At 43.9% G+C, this 22763-nt stretch overlaps 1 protein-coding gene across 2 annotated transcripts in view; it reads left to right on the top strand.

Moving 5' to 3' along the window:
* Positions 1 to 22763, top strand: part of PLOD2 (procollagen-lysine,2-oxoglutarate 5-dioxygenase 2) — a 244211-nt gene that overhangs the window by 182734 nt on the left and 38714 nt on the right. Inside the window, exons 13-14 of one of the 2 annotated variants that reach the window (XM_029615873.1) lie at positions 19767 to 19908; positions 21385 to 21447. In XM_029615873.1, the coding sequence (XP_029471733.1) occupies positions 19767 to 19908; positions 21385 to 21447 (205 nt within the window). The remainder of the gene's footprint in view (positions 1 to 19766; positions 19909 to 21384; positions 21448 to 22763) is intronic. The other variant, XM_029615874.1, reaches the window with a different exon arrangement.

Below are 22763 nucleotides of genomic sequence, written 5' to 3'. Positions count from 1 at the left end.
AGTTAAAATTTGTAAACTATTATTAAAATCATCCATTGTACCTGAAGACTGGAAGGTAGCCAATATAACCCCAATATTTAAAAAGGGTTCCAGGGGTGATCTGGGAAACTATAGACCGGTGAGCCTAAATTCACTGTGGGGAAAAATAATGGAAACTATTCTAAAGATCAAAATCACAGAGTATATAGAAAGACATGGTTTAATAGAACACAGCCAGCATGGATTTACCCAAGGGAAGTCTTGCCTCACAAATCTGCTACTTTTTTTTGAAGGGGTTAATAAACATGTTGATAAAGTGAACTGGTAGATGTAGTGTATTTGGATTTTCAGAAGGCATTTGCCAAAGTCCCTCATGAGAGGCTTCTAAGAAAAGTAAAAAGTCATGGGATAGGAGGGGATGTCCTTTCATGGGTTACAAATTGGTCAAAAGACAGGAAGCAGAGTAGGATTAAATGGTCAATTTTCTTAGTAGAAAAGGGTAAACAGTAGAGTGCCTTAGGGATCTGTACTTGGATGCGATTTTCAATATATTTATAAATAATCTGGAAAAGGATATGACAAGTGAGGTAATCAAATTTGCAGGTGATAGAAAATTATTCAGAGTAGTTAAATCACACGCGAATTGTGATAAATTGCAGGAGGATCTTGTGAGACTGGAAGATTGGGCATCCAAATGGCAGATGAAATTTAATGTGGACAAGTGCAAGGTGTTGCATATAGGGAAAAATAATCCAGGCTGTAGTTACACGATGTTAGGTTCCATATTAGGAGCTACCATCCAGAAAAGAGATCTAGGTGTCATAGTGGATAATACATTGAAATTGTTGGCTCAGTGTGCTGCAGCAGTCAAGAAAGCAAACTGAATGTTAGGAATTATTAGGAAGAGAATGGTGAATAAAACAGAAAAAGAATTAATGCCTCTGTCGCTCCATGGTGAGACCGCACCTTGAGTACTGTGTACAATTCTGGTCACCGCATTGCAAAAAATATATAGTTTCACTGGAGAAGGTACAGAGAAGGGTGACCAAAATGATGAAGGGGATGGAACGGCTTCCCTATGAGGAAAGGCTAAAAAGAATAAGGCTGTTCAGCTTGAAAAAAAGATGGTTAAGGGAGAATATGACAGAGGTCTGTAAAATCCTGAGAGGTCTTGAATGGGTAAATGTGATTTAGTTATTTACTCTTTTGGATAATAGAATGACTAGGGGGCACTCCATGAAGTTAAGAAGTTGCACATTTAAAACAAATAAGAGAAAATTCTTTTTCACTCAATACACAATTAAGCTCTAGAATTTGTTGAAAGAGGATGTGGTTAGTGCAGTTAATGTGGCTGGGTTTAAAAAAGGTTTGAATAAGTTCCTGGAAGAGAAATCCATTATCTGTTATTAATCAAGTTGACTTTGGGAATAGCCACTGCTCTTACTGGCATTAGTAGTATGGGATATACTTGATGTTTGGGTATTTGTCAGGTGCTTGTAATCTGGATTGCCCACTGTTGGAAACAGGATGCTGGCCTTGATGGACCCTTGGTCTGACTCAGTATGGCAACTTCTTTTGTTCTTAACCCAGGTTTGAGTGCATGTAAAATTATATGCATAATCTGGTAAGGCTCGTACTTTTACGCAACCGGAGTGGAGGCATTCCAGGGAACAAAGCTGGGGCACTTATGTGTATATATTTTCTGAGAATTTACGCACATAAATCATTTAATGTAGCAATTTTCAAAAGCCCACTTTATGGGTGTAAAGAGCATCTGTGCATGTAAAACTCAGTTTTAAGCATGTATAATCTTTCAAAAATTACCCCCATTGTGCGTAAGTGTATGCAGGTAAGTTGCAACCTCCGAAGAGGAGGTATAACTTGCCATGTGTGGGCGTACTTGGTCAGTTATCTGAATATTAACAAAATGAACTTAGACATGTATGTTTGCTTTCAAAATACTCTGTGTGTATAATATGTATGTGGACTTTAGCACTAGCAGGTCTGTTTTAAAATTACTGTCAGTGTGCTGAACAGGAGGTAAAACTGGTATGAAATAACAGATGCATTTAGCCAAATAATTCATTTATTTTGCTAAATTAATATTTGGATATTTATCCAGCTAAATTCTTTTTTTTTTGCCATTAACAGTTTTATTGAAAATTATAACATCTTACAATAAATGCATGTACATACAGATGTAGTCGGTTAGCAAAGGGCTAATGCAATAAGGTAACCCGTCATACAAGCATTCTCAAAGTATAGACATTTATGTAGAATCCCACTTTCCTATCCCTCCCTCCCCCCTCCCCCCTCCCCCCATGCCCTAACAGTAGTATAATAGTAAAGAAGGGTGAAGTATTCCCAATGACAGTCACGAGGCTCGACTATACTGAAGTCCCTGTTGTTCGCTGCCTGGACTCCCATGCTCTAAATGGAGTCCATAGCGTATTGCCGGGCCGCCCCGGACCGCGTCTGTGGTTTCTCTGAGTGTCATGTAGTAAGCAAAGCATGTGTAATCTAGGGTACAGACTTTCAATGGCCAACGGACCCAAGACCTTCCAATCAAGTGCTATGGTGCATTTCGCAGCTGCCAATATGATCGTAACGAGTTTGCCTGGGGTAGCAGGTATATCAATGGGCAGGTTCAAGAGGACCTGTTCAGGGGAGAGGACTAGTTCTAGTCCCAAGATATCCCGGATAAGAGTCGTGACAGAAGCCCAAAATCGTTTCAAGTAGGGACATGTCCACCACATATGGAAAAAGGTGCCCTCCTCCCCGCACCCCTTCCAGCATCGGGAATCGTATCTTCCATTGAACTTATGAATCTTTGCAGGTGTACAATACCAACGTAAAAGAATCTTATATCTATTCTCTGCCAGTTGAGACTGAGGCAGCCCTCGCTTGGTAAGGGCGAATACCTGATCCCATGCTTCATCTGTCAGCGTGTATGCCAGATCCCGCTCCCAGGCTTTCATGAAAGCTGGTTTAACCACCGGATCTTTATTAAGATAATTATACACCTGGGATATTGCCCTCCTCAACGTGTCCGCCCGATCGCACCAAGCTTCAAACTGAGTCTTACCCAAAGCCAAGTCCCTCCCCACCTGTTCCGTGTGAAAGAAGTGACGTATTTGTAAGTATTGATACACATCGACCGAAGCTAGATCGTAAGTGGACTGCAGGGAAGGGAAAGGAACCATACCCTCCAACCCCCAAAGTTGTCCGAATGTTCGGATCCCCTTCCTACCCCATTCACAAAACACCCTCGAGGAGGAACCCATAGGAAACCTGCTATGCGTGGTTAGTCTTGTGCTATAGTAGTAGCGTCTATCCCCTGTCAGTGTTCTCCAGCTAAATTCTAACTAGATATCTTTTTATCTGGCTAAAATTTGGACATATAAGTCAGAGGCATTCTGGGAATGCAGCTGGGAGAAGATGAGATAGCTGGATAATTTATCCAGCTAAGTCTGGTCATCCCATAGACTTGTTCTACAGTTAGCTGGCTAAACTTATCCGGCGAACTTTAAGATAGCCGATTAGATTTATATGGCTACCTAGCTGAGCGACATAGCGGTTGAATATGGATTTCCACACTTTTTTGAAAGCCGGCATTTTAAATATAAGTATTCCAATCATTCCAATTAATATTTCCTAGTGTGTAGCCAGATGGACTCAAGACCAGATGGGGGACGGAGTTAGATTTCAAAGCTGACGTCACCCTAGATACACCCTTGCAGTGACCTCAGCTCCTCAGTATCTCTCAGTCTCCTAGCAGATGTGGACACTATCCCACACACTAGTACAGTGTTAGGAAAATTACAGCAAGAAGACAAAATTACCTTAAAGAAGATCGAGCTCCGCTCTCCTGCGGCGATACCTAAGGGTCCCTCCCCCAGTTGAGAATTCCTAAGGTGATTTCCAATATCTCTCAGAAGTGTGTCTTGGTCCGGTAGCCGGTTCCCGGCGTGGACTTAGCTCCCAGAGTGGCTGAAAGGCAGCAGGTGCATAACCGAGCGTGGCGGTGAATGTAAAACCCTCTCCCCCCGCAGCTGGAGACTGGCTGGCACATTTATTTATTTATTTATTTTGAATTTTTCTATACCGGCGTTCATGTATCAAATACATATCACATCGGTTTACACTGAAACAGTGGTTGCATAATAGCATTACATAGAACAGGGGTTACGCGGAACTGGGATCCATGAAGATAAATACCTGGGGTTAAATACAAACTGCTAATATGATATTCGAGTATTGCACCAACAATAAATTGAATTAAAAATTAACAATAAATATTAAATTAAAATTAACAAATATTAAATTAAAAATTAATATGAAATAACAAACAAATAATTAATTAAACTAAAGAGTATACATTGAACTGTAGCCAAGATCGGGATGACAAATCTCGAAGTTATGACAGTGGTGTGAGGGGGAGACCGACCAAAAGGGGAACCGGGGTGAGAAGGGGGGGGGGGGGGGAGATATGCGAAAGGAGAATGATTGTCCAATACGGGAGATGAGAAAGGAGAATGATTGTCCAATACGGGAGAGAAGAACGAATGTCCATAAAGGAGTGAAGCTCATTGGAGTAGCCAAAATGTTTCAGTCTTTGTATGTGGTAACTATCGTCAGCTCAGGGAAATGCTTGGCTGAATAGCCACGTTTTGAGCTTTTTTTTGAAGGTCAGTGGGCAAGGTTCTTGACGGAAGTCAGGGGGAGAACATTCCATTGTGGGGGACCAGCAGTTGATAGAGTGCATTTCCTTAAAGAAGTCTTGGCTGGGGGGGGGAGGGTAATGAGTGCCTTTGTAGAAACTTCTAACAGGTCTGGACGAAGAATGGGGCCGAAGGGGGATACTTAGATCAAGTGGGGAGAGATTGTGAAAGGCTTTGTGAAGGAGTTTGTAAAGAATTCTGAATTTAATGGGTAGCCAATGAAGGTTTCGAAGGATAGGGGGTAATGTGATCTCTTTTGTTGGTGTTGGTCAGAATCCTTGCAGCAGAGTTCTGTACCATCTGCAGGGGTCTGATGTTAGCTGGGAGTCCGAGAAGGAGGGAGTTGCAATAGTTGATTTTTGAAAAGATGATGGATTGAAGTACTGTGCGGTAATCCTGAAAGTGGAGGAGGGATCTCAACTTTTTTAGGACTTGTAATTTAAAGAAGCATTCCTTTGTGGTGGTGTTGACAAATTTTTTAAGGTTTAGGTGGTTGTCCAGGATAACACCCAGGTCTCTCACTTGGTGGGAGAAACTTAATTGTGTTGTGGGTGGAATGTGAGTTGGCCCGTAGTTGTCATCCTGGGAGATGATGAGGATCTCCTTCTTGTTGGTGTTTAGGACTAAGTTGAGGCTGGAGAGAAGTTGGTTGATTGACTCAAGGCAGCTATTCCAGAAGCTGAGGGTCTTGGTGAGGGACTCCATGATCGGGATGAGTATTTGAACGTCGTCAGCGTAGATATAGTGAGTTAGCTTTAGATTTGCAAGTAAATTACAGAGCGGGAGAAGGTAGATGTTGAAAAGAGTTGGGGAGAGAGATGATCCTTGAGAGACTCCCAGGGTGGAGCTGACTGGGTGGGATTCTTTGTTGTTAATTCTGACCTTGAAGAACCCGTTGCTTAGGAATGATTTAAACCAGCTGAGTGCAGATCCAGTGATGCCTATTTCTGCTAGACGATCTAGGAGTATTGAGTGGTTCACTGTGTCAAAGGCCGCAGATAAATCTAAGAGCGAGAAGATAAGCTTGTCTATTTTCTAGGCTCAGGAGGATGGTATCTGATAGCGAGATTAAGAGGGATTCGGTGTTCAACGATTTGTGGAAACCGAACTGAGAAGGGGCGAGGATCTTGTGTTCATAGAGGTATATTGTGAGTTGCTTGTTGACGATTTTTTCCAGGAGTTTGGCAATAAACGGTAAGTTAGCTATAGGGCGAAAGTTTGCAGGATCAGCTGCCGACAAGTTTGGTTTTTTTAAAAGGGGTTTGAGAATGGCAAGCTTTAGAGTCTGGTACTAGATCTTATGATAGGGAGCAATTTATGATTTTAGCAATGGGTTTAGCGATGGTTTTAGGGATGGATATGAGTAGATTTGACGGTATCGGGTCTGATGGGTGGGAAGATGGTTTGAACTTCTTGAGAATGTTTTCTATCTCCAGAGATGACATAGGCTCAAAAGTTTTGAATATTGTTTCTTGATGGATTGAAGAGGTGAGAATGGGGGGGGGGGGGGGGGGCTGGCGATTGGTTGAGATGAGTGGGGCTATCAGGATGGTAATTTTTTTCTCGAAGTAAATGGCAAGTTCTGCAGCTTTGCTTAGTGCTTGATCATCAGGGATAGTTGGTGGAGACGGTTTGGTGAGAGCCGAGACGTATGAGAATAGGGCTTTAGAGTCAAAGATAAAGTGATGGATATTTTGGGCGAAGAAATCTCTCTTTGTTCTGAGGATAGAGTTCCTGTAACGATGCATGAGTGATTTATAGGCGGCCAGAATCGTTGTGGAGGAGTTTTTTCGCTATCTGTGTTCTTTGCTTCTTAATTCTTGTTTGAGAGTCTTCAATTCTGGTGTGAACCAGGGTTTCCTATTGTCAGGGTTGCAGTGTAGTACTTTCGTAGTTATGGGGCAGGTTTGCTCTGCCACTTTATTGGTTATATTGAACCAGGAGGTAGTGGCTGCAGCTGCATCTGAGAGATCAAGCTGTGCTAGTCCTTTGGAGAGGTGAGAGCTTAGGTTTTCCATGGTACAGGGTTTCCTGAGTTGGACTGTTGTTTTTGGGAAAGAAAGGGCTGGGAACTCTGTGATCTCGAGGACTGTAGTGATCATCCAGTGGTCGGACCAAGGGACAGGTGAGCATATAGGCTTGGAGGCGATGGTTAGGCCTTCATTTAAGAAGATTAAGTCCAGAGTGTGTCCCGCTTTGTGCGTGGGACTATTGATGATTTGTTTGAAGCACATGTAACTAAGATTGGAGAGTAGTGTTTCGCAGTTGGGGGATTGAGGAGTAGCGTCGACGTGTAAGTTGAAGTCTCCCAGGATTATAGCTGGGGCATCGGTGTTGATGTGTTTTGCAAAACGTTCAATAAAGGGAGAAGGGTCTGAATCTAGGAGCCCCGGAGGGGCGTAGATTAAACATATTTGAAGGTGTTTGGATTTGAAGACGGGGAATTCAAGTTTAGATGCTGAATTTGAACGATGGAGGGTTAATCTTAGATCTTTCTTGGCAACTAGGAGTAGGCTGCCGCCCCATTTTTTAGGTCTGGGGATCGAGAAAAGGCCATATAACTGTGTGAGAAGTTGGTTGGTTAAAGCTATGTCGGTGGGTTTCAGCCACGATTCTGTGATTGCGCATGATCGGTAAGCGCTGAGACCAGGTAAGCAGAAAACTTTAAATCTAGGTCTCCAGTCTCCAGAGCTCGAATCGCCGTACCGATTCCTCCTTCTTCCGGCGAGGTAAAAAGGGAGCACCGATCGGGTTGAGCAGCCTTGGTTTGGCTAAGCCCCGATCCGTTGCAAGGGTCCACACATGTGGAGACCCTCGGGGGGCACCATTTTACGCGCGGGGGTCGTCAGCGCCATCTTCCCTTCTCAACCATTGGTACGCGCGAGGCAGGCCGGACGGCGATGCGCCTAACTTGTGTGTGTCCAATACAGATGCGTGCACAGCGACGTGCACAGCTGCACGCACAACTGAGCACACCATGCACGCACAATTGAACGCACACCGCGTGCATAACTGAGCACACTTCATGTGCATAACCATTCGCACAGCCGTGCTTACTACTACATGCACGCATTGAAGCTCATTACCTGTGCACCGAGTCAAGGGAGGAACCATTGAGGCCATTGCACCGGTGTCCAAGAAGGCCAGAAGGCACTCTCTTTGCACAGCCTGCCATATAAGAGCTGCACAGCCTGAACTGGAGTCCTGCCTGTGTCAACATTGCAAAGAAGCCCAGGGGAGACCTAAGCATGGTCCCTCACTGTCTGAAGATAGGTCCGGAACTACTACATATGATAGCTCCCCAGATCTATGCCACTCCGAGATGGCTTCTCCACAGGAAGGCACCTCAGGGGCCCCCTACGCCGACTCCTCCTGGGATTAACATGGACCCAGGAACCTTCTCCTGGTTAGAATTTTTCCAAGGGCTGCAAGCCTTTGTTCAGGTGCAATCAGCCCCAGCTGCAACCCAGGCTCAACCCTGGCCGGAAGCACCTCCCGGCCCTACTCGGATGCCTTGAGACATGCCTTGCCTAACCAAGAATTTCCCTGATAGGGACCAGGACACCTCAGATGATGATGGCGGCTCCCTGGAAGAACGAGAAATCCCTCCAGGCCTGGAACCATACTGAATGATGCTTCGCTTCTTCCACAGGGATGAATTACCAGCCATTGTTTCCCAGACTCTGAAGACTGTTGGCATTCCAGGCATGGACCCTATGGCGGAACCAAAGAAGAACCCCATCTTGGTGTCCCTTCATAAAGCCTCATGCTACTTCCCAATGATGGAAGCCATCCAGGAACTGATTGACCTGGAATGGGATGCCCCGGAGGCCAGCTTTAAAGGAGGGAGACTTAGGTTTTGGGTACTTGCCAGGTTCTTATGGGCTGGATTTGTGAAATTTGCTTTAGAGGTCGCGTCAGCAGACCAATTCCACAGCCATAGCTGTCTTCTGGCTGCCACTACCTAGGCTACTCCTCTGGCTGAGGTACACACCAGATCTGAGCTTGCATCCATCAGGAAGGCTGCTACAGGCTCCATCGTCTCATCAGTATACGTTACGGAGTTATTTGCCAATCTGGATTATTATGGCTTGAATTGGCCACTGTTGGAGCAGGATGGTGAGCTTGATGGACCCTTGGTCTGACCCAATATGGCATGTTCTTATGTTCTTATGAGTTCGGGCCTTGAAAGCCTTATACCCTCTGGAACTAGCGACCAAAGAATGCCTGCATTCTGAAAGTGGACGTCATGGTCTGTGCTGTCTCAAAGCAAACAACTATTCCCACAAAAATGTCCTTTAAAGGATTTCTCTTATTCGGAAGTGAATTGGAGAAGTTAGCCAGCAAGTGGGGCGAATCTCCAGTGCCTCGGCTACCGGAAGACAGAGGTAAAAGATCCCAATGCCCCTCCCCAGAAGAACGGGGGCAGGCTCTAGCCATGCCCCCCAGTGAAAATGGGATGACCCATCCACAGGAAGAGGAAATAAGGGGTCAACTTGCCCTCTTCTACCAAAGATGTGTCAAGATCATGTCGGACAAATGGGTACTAAACCTCATTCGAGAAGGTTACTCTCTGGAGTTCCGCAGCATCCCTCGAGACAAATTTATGATGTCACCCTGCCACTCCCATACCAAGAGACTGGTAGTGGAAGCCACTCTGACAAGACTACTCAGTCTGAAAGCAATAACTCCAGTTCCTATGCCCCAACAAAATACGGGGCTCTATTCCATCTATGTTATCATTCCCAACAAGGAAGGATCATTCTGACCCATATTGAATCTCAAGAACGTCAACCGCCATCTTCCGCATGGAGACCCTTCACTCCGCAATAATGGCAGTACAACCAGGAGAATTCCTAACCCCCCTGGACCTCTCTGAAGCCTACCTTCACATTCCAGTCCATAGAGATCACCAGCATTTTCTACGCTTTGCGATACTGGGTCACCATTACCAGTTCCGAGCGCTACCCTTCAGCCTAGCAACTGCCCCCGGATCCTTCTCCAAAATTATGGTGGTTATGGCGGCAACACTGAGGAAGGAAGGGATATTGGAACACCCTTACCTGGACGACTGGCTGATCAGGGCAAAGTCTTCGGAAGAGAACCGGCAAGTGACCAGCAGAGTCTAGAATCTACTGCAGGAGCTCAGTTGGGTCGTGAACATGGGCAAGAGCAGTCTGCAGCCCTCCCAGTCTCTAGAGTACCTGGGGGCTCGTTTCGACTCCAAACAGAACAAAGTCTTCCTCCCTCCCCCGAGAAGAAGGAAGCTGATGGAACAATTACAACGATTGATGACCAATGCATACACCAAAGGTATGGGACTATCTTCAAGTCTTCGGCCTCATGGCATCAACCCTGGAGGTTGTTCTCTGGGCAAGGGCCCACATATGACCACTCCAGCACACCTTACTGTCACGCTGGAACCTACTGTCCCAGGACTACTCAATTCGCCTCCAACTACCAGCAGAGATATGTTCTCAGCTTCAGTGGTGGCTACAGGAAAACCACCTAAGCAGAGCAGTAAGCCTATCCCCACTGAACTGGATCTTGCTCACCACAGATGTGAGCCTGCGAGGGTGGGGAGCCCACTATCAGGAACTCATGGCCCAGGGACAATGGAGCAAGGAAGAGGCAGGATGGAACATAAACCACCTGGAAGCTTGAGCAATCAGACTAGCTTGCCTGTGATTCGGCCATAGACTCCAAGGCAAAGAGATTTGAGTAATGTCGGACAACGCTACAACAGTTGCCTACATCAACCACCAGGGAGGAACCAGGAGCCAGCAGGTGTCTCTGGAGATAGATCCTTTCATGGCATGGCCAGAGATAAACCTGCAAAGAATCTCGGCCTCCCACATCGCAGGAAAAGACAACGTCTCAGCAGACATCCTCAGCAGAGAGCCTGGATCCGGGGGAATGGATGCTGTTGGCCACAGCCTTCCAACTGATAGTAAATTTCTGGGGTCTCCCAACCATGGATCTACTGGCCACCTCTCTCAGTGCCCAAGTCCCCAGGTTCTTCAGCCACAGATGAGAGCCACACTCCCAAGGGATCGACACTCTTGTCCAGAATTGGCTAGAGGAAGAATTACTGTATGCCTTCCCCCCATTGCCTTAAGAACATAAGAACATGCCATACTGGGTCAAACCAAGGGTCCATCAAGCCCAGCCTTCTGTTTCCAACAGTGGTCAATCCAGGCCATAAGAACCTGGCAGTACCCAAAAACTAAGTCTATTCCATGTTACCGTTGCTAGTAATAGCAGTAGCTATTTTCTAAGTCAACTTAATTAATACAGATAATGGACTTCTCCTCCAAGAATTTATCGAATCCTTTTTTAAACACAGCTATACTAATTGCACTAACCACATCCTCTGTCAACAAATTCCAGAGTTTAATTGTGCGTTGAGTAAAAAAGAACTTTCTCTGATTAGTTTTAAATGTGCCACATACTAACTTCATGGAGTGACCCCCTAGTCTTTCTATTATCCGAAAGAGTAAATAACTTACATATAGAAACATAGAAATGACGGCAGAAGAAGACCAAATGGCCCATCCAGTCTGCCCAGCAAGCTTCACACATTTTTTCTCTCATACTTATCTGAATTCACATCTTAACTGATTCACATCTACCCGTTCTAGACCTCTCATGATTTTAAACACCTCTATCATATCCCCCCTCAGCCGTCAGCCTTTCATTCGTCTTAGGAGCAGGTGCCAGACCCTTGTAGGTCTGATCCAACTTTACTCTTCCCCCTTAAACATGGCATTCAACAGAGTCAGCAGCCATGTAGAAAAAAACGCTGCTGGATCTGTGCAATCAGCTTGCTCTGGCATGCTGATAATCCTTAAATTATTGCTCCAGTTCTCTAAATGGTCTTGCTTTTCGATTGCCTTCTTATGTCCCCATTCCATGTCCTCAAGCTGCTGCCGTATGGTGGTAAGTGATATCTCCAGCTCCTGCACTGTCTCGGTAAGATTGTTGAGCCGTGCTGATGTGTCTCCCAACATAGAAACCACCTGCAACACTTTATCAACCACTGATTCCAACTTTGCATCCAAATTAGAGTGGATTTTGTCACAAAGTTGGCTGGTGGCAGCTTTAACAGCCTCCGTGATATCAGTGGGAAGGAATGCTTCCACCACATTATCTTCAACAGACACCATCACCTTGTTACAGGCTGCTCTATCAATCACCGTCTTTCTACATGTCAGTTTGGATCTTACTGTCTGGTCACCCCACATCACTAGTAGGGATTCTTAGCCACCTCCTCTTTTTTTTTTCCATAATATGCCCTATATAACTGGAGGGTAGAGCTGTCAAAAGATCACGGGGCTGGGAGCAGAGGAGATTTGCGACTGCCTAGCACTGCGGCATCACGTGACCAACTCTTTTATGATCTTTATCCTATTCAACTCAATGCCCTTCCGGACATAAAGCACCATACTCCCACCAAGTTGATCCTCCCATCATTGTGATATAATTTGTATCCTGATATAGCAATTTCCCATTGGTTATCCTCCTTCCACCGGGTCTCTGAGATTCCAATTATGTCCATCTCATCATTCATTGCTATACACTCTAACTCTCCCATCTTACTTCTTAGACTTCTGACATTGGCATACAGACATTTTAAAGTGTGTTTTTTGTTTGTATTAACAACCTGCTTTTCAGCTGATAGGGATAATTTGGAATTCTTTAGCTCAGATGATTCTTTACTTATAGGCACATGGACTACTTTTCCTTTTATTGGAACCTTTCTGTTGGGATGCCCTAACTCTAATGCTTCATTAATATCCTTTGAAGATGCCTGCTTCCGAATCATGCACTGCTGAGTTTGTTGGCTTTCCCCTTTGTTCTAGTTTAAAAGCTGCTCTATCTCCTTTTTAAAGGTTAGTGCCAGCAGTCTGGTTTCACCCTGGTTAAGGTGGAGCCCATCCCTTCGGAAAAGACTCCTCCTTCCCCAAAAGGTTTCCCAGTTCCTCACAAAATTGAATCCCTCTACCTTGCACCATCATCTCATCCACGCATTGAGACTCCGGAGCTCTGCCTGCCCCTAGGAACCTGCACGTGGAACAGAGAACATTTCAGAGAATGCCACCCTGGAGGTTCTGGATTTCATCTTTCTACCTAAAAATCTAAGTTTGGCTTCCAGAACCTCACTACCACATTTTCCTATGTCATTGGTGCCCACATGTACCATGAAAGCCGGCTCCTCCCTAGCACTGTCTATAATCCTATAATTCATATAAGACACAAAGCAGCATTAAAAAAATGAAAAAAACTTAATAATACAAAAGCAACAATCCCTGCTGGCTAACAAAGCCCAAATCCTAACTACAGACATACATAGTGAAACAATATCAGTCAGGAAAGACAAGTAAAAACAAATGTACCTTAGCAATTTCCTAAATCACAGCAAGTCAGATTCGGCCTAATATACTCTGGTGGATCATTCTGTAAAACAGGGTCGACAATTTTAAACATTCATTCCCTGGACTTGGCAAGATGGGCCTGTTTCAGAGCAGGAGCCACTAAAAGATGTTTAGAGGGTGAACAAAGAGAATAGACTGGCTGGTATCTCTTTACTGCTAGGTAAGGCAAGCAGGAGCGAGATCACGAAGAGCCTTAAAATTTATAAAATGGATCTTCAAGAGTACCCAGCAGGCAACCATTAGCCAATGCAAGTTGGCTAAAACAAGAGGAATATGCTCCCGTATAAGTGCTCCAGCAACCAGCCGTGCCCCTGAAGAGTTGAAGGTTAGCTCACGACACATGCAGCAGGTTTCCTTTCCTCATCACAAACATAGCATTAACCCTAAACTTAAAATCAGATATTTAGCAATTAGCTTCTATTGCAGATCCCTTGCTGAGCACACAACAAAAAGCAAGCAAACTTCTTATGTATCCTTCCATTTGAAAGTGATCAAAAATTAATGGAAAAATCCAGACCATGCTTTTAGCCAGAAGAAAAAGAGGTGTTCCTGAGGGGGGAGGGAGGGGTGATGTTAGGATGGGGGAAGAGCACACATACATTTATATTTTCAAATGTACACGTACCACCTTACCCCAATCTATTGGTGCAATGTGTGCAAAGGTATGTGGCTGCTTTGTACACTTCCACTTGCAGTTAAACTTTTTAAAAGCTTCCTTTTGAAAATGAACTACAGGTACACATGTACAAAAGTGCAAGCGCACTTTTGTAATAATGCAGACTTCTTATAGCTGACCCCACAGAAACTAAAGAAATGTGTAATCAAGAAACCTTTTCAAAGGAATGTCTAAGATCCATAATTCAAAGAAGGTCACTTCCTGCGTGCAAGAAGCATATGTTTACATTCCAATCGCTAAATGTCACTAGAAATATTTAAGATTTGCAATAAATAATCAACATTACCAATGTACTTCACTGCCATTTGGCTATTCTTCAGCTCAGAGAGTGTTCGCAGACAAAGGTATTTGTTAATATCTCTTAGTTGAATGCCAAATTAAGAGAATAACACATTCTTGGTTTTCCATTACTAAATGACATTCTTAGTGCAGATTCTTTTACTTTAACTACAATTCACAGGGACAAAGTCCTCAAATTCTTACAAGCACATGGATGATAAATAAACTGTCGGGGGGGGGGGGGGGGGGGGGGTGGGGTTAGGTAGGTTTCGGGGTGCAGGGATCTGTCTGCTACAAGACACTGCAGGCTGCCCTCCCACCTTCCTGCGATCCTAAGTCAGGGAAAAGACAACGTGTATTCTCCTCAGAAATAGACTTTTGTTTATCAGATTTGGCAGGACGTAGCATTCAGAAAATAATAATTTTTATCTATAACATCCTGGTCACTAAGCATCAGTTTTCCCCTAAAGAAAGTTCTGTATCATGGGTGGTAACAAGACATCCCATAAACTTTAGCCTGTGTAAGATATTAATACTTATGGCTAACTTACTTACCCCTGATTCCAACTTCAGGCGATACCTCTGTTCACCTCAGAAGAAGGTTCCGGCTGGAGACCTGGAGAATGTGAGCAGGGAGGGTCTTGCTTCCCGGGCTTGGTGCTGGCAGAGCGGGCAGGCTGTGCAGGAAGGAGGCTCGCTTCTGGCTCTGGTGCTTGCCGGCTGTCTGGGCTTGGCCTCACCCTTCACCGTCTATGACTCCCGGTCTCCCCCCTCACCTGAGCCGGGGTCACTTCTCTCCGATCACCTGACCATACCTAGTCTTCTCCCTCCTCAATAGCAGGGAGGAATGGTTTTGCCTCTGCCCCCCCCCCCCCTTGCTTCCAGGGACACCCCCAGCACAGGTTCTTGCTCTCTGGGTTTTTTTTCCCCTGGGTTTGCGTTCAGGGCTAGCGCCTCCTCTTCCCCCCGTTGCTTGCCGCCCTGCTCCCTTTTGGTTTCAGGGTCGCTCTCCCAGTAGGGTCCATTCTTTTCTTCTTCCTGGGGGTTCATCCTTTCTCTCTCCTTCCTCCTTTTTTGATTCTTCCTTCCTTGCCCCCTTCTCTTATACTTCCCAGAAGATAAATGTGCATAAGCTCATGCATAACCTCGTGGTGGGAGGAGGGTCTTTTGCCGCATTGCAAGTCCTTTTCCCCCCTCCCCATTACTTTGGGAGGGGTTCTGCCACGTCTGAATGCCAAGCTGTGTATCAGAGTGTTTATCTCCATCTCAGGCTGCCCCTCCCTCTAAGGATGAAGGTCTTTCTGCTTGCTTGCTTGCTTGAATGTCCCTGACGCTTGCTTAGGATCTTAAGTTGTTACCTCTCTGTCTGATTTCTTTATTTGCACAGGAACTGTCTTAGGACAAGGTCTCTTCATTTTCCACTCATGCAATGCGGTTTAAATGTTCACCTGGGTAAAATTCCTTCTCTTGCTGTAACAGCATCTGAGGCCTGTCAGAATTTGGCCTGCACATGGCTATTATAATTCATATTGGTGCATCATTAGTAAACAGGAGCTTTCGCCCTACAGGGGGGGAGCTCATAGACTCCAGCATAAGACTTAATTCATCTGGGAGTAAGATTAACTGTGAAGGAAGGACTAATTCTGCTATTGCATCAAAAACAAATCTTTTCTCATTCAACAAACTTGAAATCTCATTCAGTCAGAACACATCTTAGTAAGGCAGTCAACAGATTCTGGTCCTCACGGTATCTGTGTCAGACATAGTCCCATCGGCAAAGTTTCAGTTTCTAATTCTTCAGAAGTGATTCATCAAAGGGTGGCCACTTCCAAGAATAGGTTCCCAATGCTGTGCATTTTCAAATTCAAAACTTTGGGGGTTTGTCCAGCTAACTTTAAAGTTAACCAGGTGTGATGGAGTGCATCCCTCCAGGCTGAGAACCAAAGAGTCGATGGGGGAAAATTCAAGAGGGAGGGTGACGAGAACCAGCCTTTCTCAGGGAGAGTGGTTTCTACCAAGAAAGCAGTTGCAGCTGTGGGAAGGGGGCAGGCAGGATGACCTACTTCAGTCTTCCTTGAGAGGCTCAGAAGGCGACAAGGACTCCCTGTGGGAAGAGCTCTCGGAGCAGTAAAGGCTGGTAGGATCAAGAATCTTGATCCTTGAAAGAAAAGAGCAAGGTTTGCTGGCATTTATTTTTTCTGTTTGGACTTGCTGAAATTGTGGACCGAGACTAACTGGGTGGTAAGAGTGTGTTAAGCCATGGGGTTTCCGGTGGCTCCATGGATAAGGGTCTGACCGTGGAGACCAGGTGAAGAGGGGGTTCAAGACCCCAGTCGGGAGGACACTTGAGACTTACCCCAGACAAGTAAATTGTTACCTGTGATGACAAGGAGGGCTGCAAAACCCATTAGCCATGCTTCCAGAAGACAGGGACAGGCAGTGAATTCCAGGACAGCATCACACCTTGTGAATATTGACTTCATAGATTGTTTATTGATCATTGAAACTGAATTTATGTTTTTATTGTAATCTGCTTTGTATGGTTGATTTTGTAAAGGCAGAATATGAATTCTCAAAATTCAGATTTTTATTTATTTATTTAGTGCTTTTTTTTTATACCAGCATTCATGATACAGATCATATCATGTCGGTTTACAAGTAAACCGGGGTTATAACCTTACTATTAACATAGCGCAGAAAAGCAAAAGTTATAATGAAACAGGGGTAATGGAACTGGGGGAAGAGGAAAACAGAGCAGAAAGATAAATTGTTTGCTTGTTTATTCAAATTATGCTGCATAAGAGAAAGGGGAGAGTGAGGATTTTTCCTTCCAAATCCTCACTTCCATTGGACCAGCACTGAATTAGCTGTCCCTTCCCCAGATTTGTAGGCTTCAAGCCCCACTGGTGGAACAGAGAGAGGAGCTCTGTTGTCACCTCAGGAAGTCTCTCTCAGCCCACCGGATTTTAGAACCCCGCTGCTTGCTTCTACCCAGCGCAGCGCCAATTTCATCCCACAGTCAACATGGAGGGAGATGGCATCTCGTTGTTGCGTGCCCTTTCCACGGGAGGCCCATAACTTGGCCTAATCACCTCCGCCTACCTCCCGGTCCTGGCCTGTCTTCCCTTGCGGCTGTGGGCAGCCGCCTACGCTCCCGAGCCTCCTTTGCCTCCTTGGCCACCTCTGGCTCCACTATGGATCTCCCCAGCTCCTGGCGGGTCTCACCATATGTGCCGTGGGGAGATGCCGCCGTCCAGCATCTGCTGCTCTCTAGGCACATGCGCGCCTTGCTGTCTTTTAAAGGGGCCACGGCGAGAATCCATCCCATGGCCACGGATGCTGATGTCACTGGGCCCTGTTATATATAGGCAGGGTCTGCCACTAGTTCCTTGCCTTGGCAACAGGTCTCCACGCTTGTCGTGTGCTCGTTGCTTGTTCCTGTCTTCGTTCCTGGTTCCTGTTCCTGATTCGTCCCTGGTCCCCTCCTATCCTTGTTTGGACTGACCTCTGGCTTTGACCCCTGCTACACTTTGGGCCATGCTCAGGACTGACCTCTGGCTTTGACCCTTGCTATGCTTCTGACCACACTCAGAACTGACCTCTGGCTTCGATCCTCACTCTACTTGACCTCCGTACCTTGCTTTACTCACTGCCTGCCCTGACGCCCTTTGTCTCCTGGTGTCTTCCTGGACTTGGCCTCTTTAGGCTCCGGCCTACTACTACCCAGACGCCACTTGTTCTTGCTCCTGACCCTTCTTGGCGCTCAGGTCTTTGGATCCACTGCAGTTCTCTTATTACCTCTTTGGGTCCCTGGCTCACTACCACCTCTCCAACTGGGAATCATCTGAGAGAGGCCCACCAAAGACCAGCTGGCCCCGGCACCCAAGCGCTCAACCTGCGGGGAACGCAGGCTGGTATTGGTGAAGCTTCAGTTGGCATCTGTCTCCTGACAAGCTCCGCCTCCCGACAGTGGGGACCCGTAGGGCTTGCCTTGTGGGTAGCGTCAACCCCACTTGGGCCACTCATCTGGCAGAGGGCCGAGTTATTCTAATCCTCCGTGTCTTGATTCATCCCATGGAGGGAGGTGCCATTGGTGGCGTCTTGTCCCTGGAGTTCCCGATAAGGAGTGCATCCAAGGCTAGGACCATCTTAGAAGGTGAGCATATGGCTCCTTGGCCCTCTTTTGGGATTATCGAACCAGTGGTGGTGACCTTGGACTCTCTCTGGGATTTGATTGCAGGTTTGTCCCAGACATTTAATGATCAGTCCCAGTGACTGGAGACTATTTCTCAGAAACTGGATTCTGTTACTTATGATCATCAGCAAATCCTTCAGGAACATTCGACCTCCATTCAAGTTTTGGGGAATGACATTAAAAGTTTACAGACCGCTAATGCCTCTATTACTCATGAGCATTTGTCTTCTCTTAGAAGGTTGGAATCTATGGAAAACCATTTAAGGCATTTAAATTTGAGATTCATGTTTTCCCAAAGTTCTTGGTAAACTGCCTTATTTTATGCTCAAGAGATAACTTGAAATTTTGAAAATTCCACCCGATAAGATTCTTGCCTTTAATAAATATCTTTCTTCCTTATAAGCAGAGTTCTAATCAATTAGGATCTTCTCAAAATGCAGTGGATTTTTCAAATCTATCTGCATATTTGGAAAATTCAGCTGTGGGAAGTGACTGACAGATCTTCAATGTTGGTTCCTTCTTTTCTGAGCAGGATCTAAGCCTGGTGATGAAGTCTTATTTCAACATTTAAAAGTTTTCTTTCATGATGGTTTAGTCAGGATATACCCTGACTTAGCCAGAGCTGCACAAGAACAATGTAAACCTTTTTTGAATATGTGCTTTGAAGTTCAGGCTCTAGGCGTGAGCTTTTTGCTGCATTATCCCTATAGATGTATAATTAAATTGAATGCTAATACATTCATTTTTTTTTTTTAATCCAGAGCAATTGTGGGTCTTCTTTAATGCCAGAGTGACCAATCATGCACCTAATTCAGAGGCTCATTATGGTTTATCTGATGTATTTTGATAGGGAAATTTTCACGCCGTCTATGTTCATTGTGCATTTTTATACTGTATGATTCTTTTCTCTTCCCCCGTTATTTGTTTTGTTGTACGTGAGAGAGAATGGTTTTCTATATATTGTTTATCTTTTATTGTTATATTGGTATTTTTGTTTCCTATGATGTCTCTCTCAAATTGCTGTGCAAAGTTTGTACTTTGTATATCTGAAAAATTAATAAACAGAAAGTTAAAAAAAAAAAACCTGAGGTTGGAATGGCCAACGTGGTGACATCATTGGAATGTTTACATTTCAACACCAGCCTGCAGTAGTGAGGAGCTGTCAGTCAGACACTCCATAGCTGTACACTGCCTATGATGCAGACTGATGTGGGAGTGTAACAGGACAAAAAAATTGAGGGTGAGAGAAAATTCCATTTCCTGTGCAAACCAGTTCCCTCAGATAATGTGCAATGAATTGTTCAGAGCACTCTTGTGAATTCTGTCTCGCATTTTATTCCATATCGTACACATACAAACAGACAGCAAGATTACATAACATCATCATTCTGATGACCATTAACAAAACTTATGGAATCTTAGCATGTACAGAATGTAATGCAGATGGCATATCTTAATTAACATCTTTTTTTTTTTTCCAGAGGGGTATGGAATGTCCCATATATAGCTAATATATACCTAATTAAAGGACAGACTCTTAGATCAGAAATGAAGGAAAGAAATCATTTTATTCTTGATCAGCTGGATCCTGATATGGCTCTCTGCAGAAATATCAGGGAAATGGTAAGGTTTAAGAATCAGGTTTGTTTTAAAAAAAAAAAATTTTCTCTCCTATCCTGCATCACCTCTCTGCTTGGATTTGTGTTTTCAATTCTTTGTTAATTGAAAGTACTAGCCAATTTTTTTAAAATGCATTCTAATTCATTTTCCAATTTTGATTTTCATTATATTTTGTAGAGTTTTGAGTTTATCTGTAATGCTGTGGGTGGGAGCAGGGAACACACTTATTATCATCCACAACTTATCACACCGATGAACTGGTGATTCATGGGAAAATTGTTCCCCTGGTGATGAATCATTGGTAGAATTAAACTTAAATACTTAGTACTCCAAATATTCAACTTTAAATACTTGGCCATTTTGAACCTTTTTGCAAAATGTTACCATCTTGGATTTTCATTCTGTTTTTTAAGAATTACATTGCTGATATTTTATAAAGGGACCTGCAGATATGCATACCTATAGAGCTGACATTGTTCAGCCTACTATGGCATATGCTGATTTTGGTAATATGGTTCTTTATCCAAGTTCTTTATAAGGAAATGTAAGGTAATATCTTGTGTTAAGGAAATACTGGATGTAGATGGCCTGATTTTTAAGGTCCCTGTTATGTGTTTAACTTATTTATTCTTTCTAGCTAGATTAAGAGCTCTTCATTTTAAGATTTTATGGTCATTTAATAATATGCTGAGAAAAGTATAATGCATCTTCCACCCAACCACAAGCAAGATCCCAAGGTCTGACTGATGCCTCCTGAAAAATGCAGCTGAAGTTGTAGTTTAAAACAATTTTGAATAAATTTCTTTATAACATGATGTTCCACCCTTGGCAATGGTTGTGCCATTAATACAATTGCCTTTGACTTTTTATGGATGCTTTGCTATCAGCTCAGGGCATCTCATTTCAGGTATAAATCATACGTCAAACTGTTGTTTGTGCTGGTATTTAATTATACTCCCAGGAAAGAAACAAATGGTAGATTAGCCTCAAAGCTTTTAGCCAGGCACATTTGTTGTAATGTAAAAATAAAAGTTGGCAAGTATTACTTTTTCCTGCCCTTAACCAGGCATGGTTTCTTTGGTTTGTTCACCTGTACTTAATTCTTATTTTTCAGCTTTTCCCGCATCAGTTTCTTCAGCCTGTCAAGCTAATTAGATCCCTGTAGCTTACTGGAGACTGGGCTGTGTCACTTTCTTTCTCTCTGATTTACCCTTTGTTATTGGTTATAAAAACATTGTGGGTACGAGCTTGGGTTTCCTGTGGCAGCAGATGATGAGAAGGGGCTGGAGTTTGCTTGTCTTTTTTTAGCTTGGCTTGCTGCATGTTGCCAGGAAAGACCGTTTGCAGAGTTTTGGCTTCCAAGGGCTGTTACTGTGCCTGTCTGTATATTGTGCCTGCTTCTCCATGGTTTTAAGCAAGAGATATGTCAAGAGAGGGGATATATAAGTCAACTTACCTGATGCTTCTCCTTCATTTTAGACTTTACAAAGAGAAAAAGACTCCCCTACTCCGGAATCAATCCATATGCTCAGACCCCCAAAGGTTTCACTTTTTTTATTTATTGGCTATCAAATATTACGTGCAGTTTTATTCTGTGCCAAGGAATCAGTTTACCTTTTGAATGCTTAATAAAACATTATGGCAACTTTTTCCATATAGAAGATGCAAGGTTTTTTGAGTTGTCATTTTAGACCCAATTAAGAAGGTTGGTTTAACTCGTGAAGTCTAAAATAAATTAGTTTAACTTGGCATCATATCAAAAAAAGAGTAAACCTCTGCTCTGATGTCTACCTGGCCAGGCATGCTTGTGTCTTTGTATTTGCTTGAAGTGTCCTTCTCATGAGTAAGGTTACTGTGTGGGGGAAAAAACCCCAAGACTTTCAGGTCACCTGTACATGGCATCTTCCAACTCGTATCTCTTCAGAGAGGGAAAATGTCAGTAACTGCACAACGAGCCTGGATTACAAAGCTCAAAATGTTTTTTCTTTAGCAGACAACTTGGCTAGAAATCATCATTTGACAGTAGTGATATGCTTCTCTGTAGATATTGGCTACAGAAAGAACTGTGTTGTACTAAGAGACTGGTGTACTATTGTGCCAATAGATTTGCAAACGAGACAGTGTACACAAAAATGCCAACTAGCAGACGTTATCGCATTTGCAAAAAAAAGCACACAATATTTTTCTTTGGCAAGATCATGTGCAAAACGTATTCAAACTCACTCATGAACTGAGAAATCATACAAATCGGCTTATTAATAATTCCGCATAAGTTAAATTCCACACAGAAAATCATGCAAATTGGCGATTTCTCATGAAACTTCACTGCATCTCAGAGAAGTGTAGTTAAGGGTTTTTTTTTTTCTTATTAATGTTTTCATGTGGAAGTTGCCCTACAACCGTTTACATATTATGCAAATGGTCTGGCATTGTGAGAAAACCATCTAGCGGTATTGGGCCATGTTCAGTAGGACTTTTGTAGATTGATACATTAGTCTCTGTGCAAAACATGATTTTTAAGTAGTGAACTGAGCGAGCATATATGAGCTTAGTCATGGAGAAGACTCCTTTATACACAGTATCCAGAAGGGCATTTTCATTTGTCTTGCTACAGCTTCTTTTCTAGCTATAGCCAATGTGCATTGCATTGTTCGCTATAAGGAGACTGTTGATCATTTCAGTATCTGGTTTTAGTGGAAGGATGAAATATCGGGGGATGTCATCTGATTAGGAGAGGTGTGCACATGCATTCCTGAGAAATGTCAGGTCAAGACAGACCCTCCTTATTTTCCATGCTGCACCTGTGTAATGTTTTTATAAGAAACCAAAACTAAGCCTACACTCTAACACATTAATTA

Source organism: Rhinatrema bivittatum, chromosome 9 (genome assembly GCF_901001135.1).
Source record: "Rhinatrema bivittatum chromosome 9, aRhiBiv1.1, whole genome shotgun sequence".
Lineage (NCBI taxonomy): Eukaryota > Metazoa > Chordata > Amphibia > Gymnophiona > Rhinatrematidae > Rhinatrema > Rhinatrema bivittatum.
Note: the sequence above shows the minus strand (reverse complement) of the source record. Positions and strands in the feature narration are given on the sequence as shown.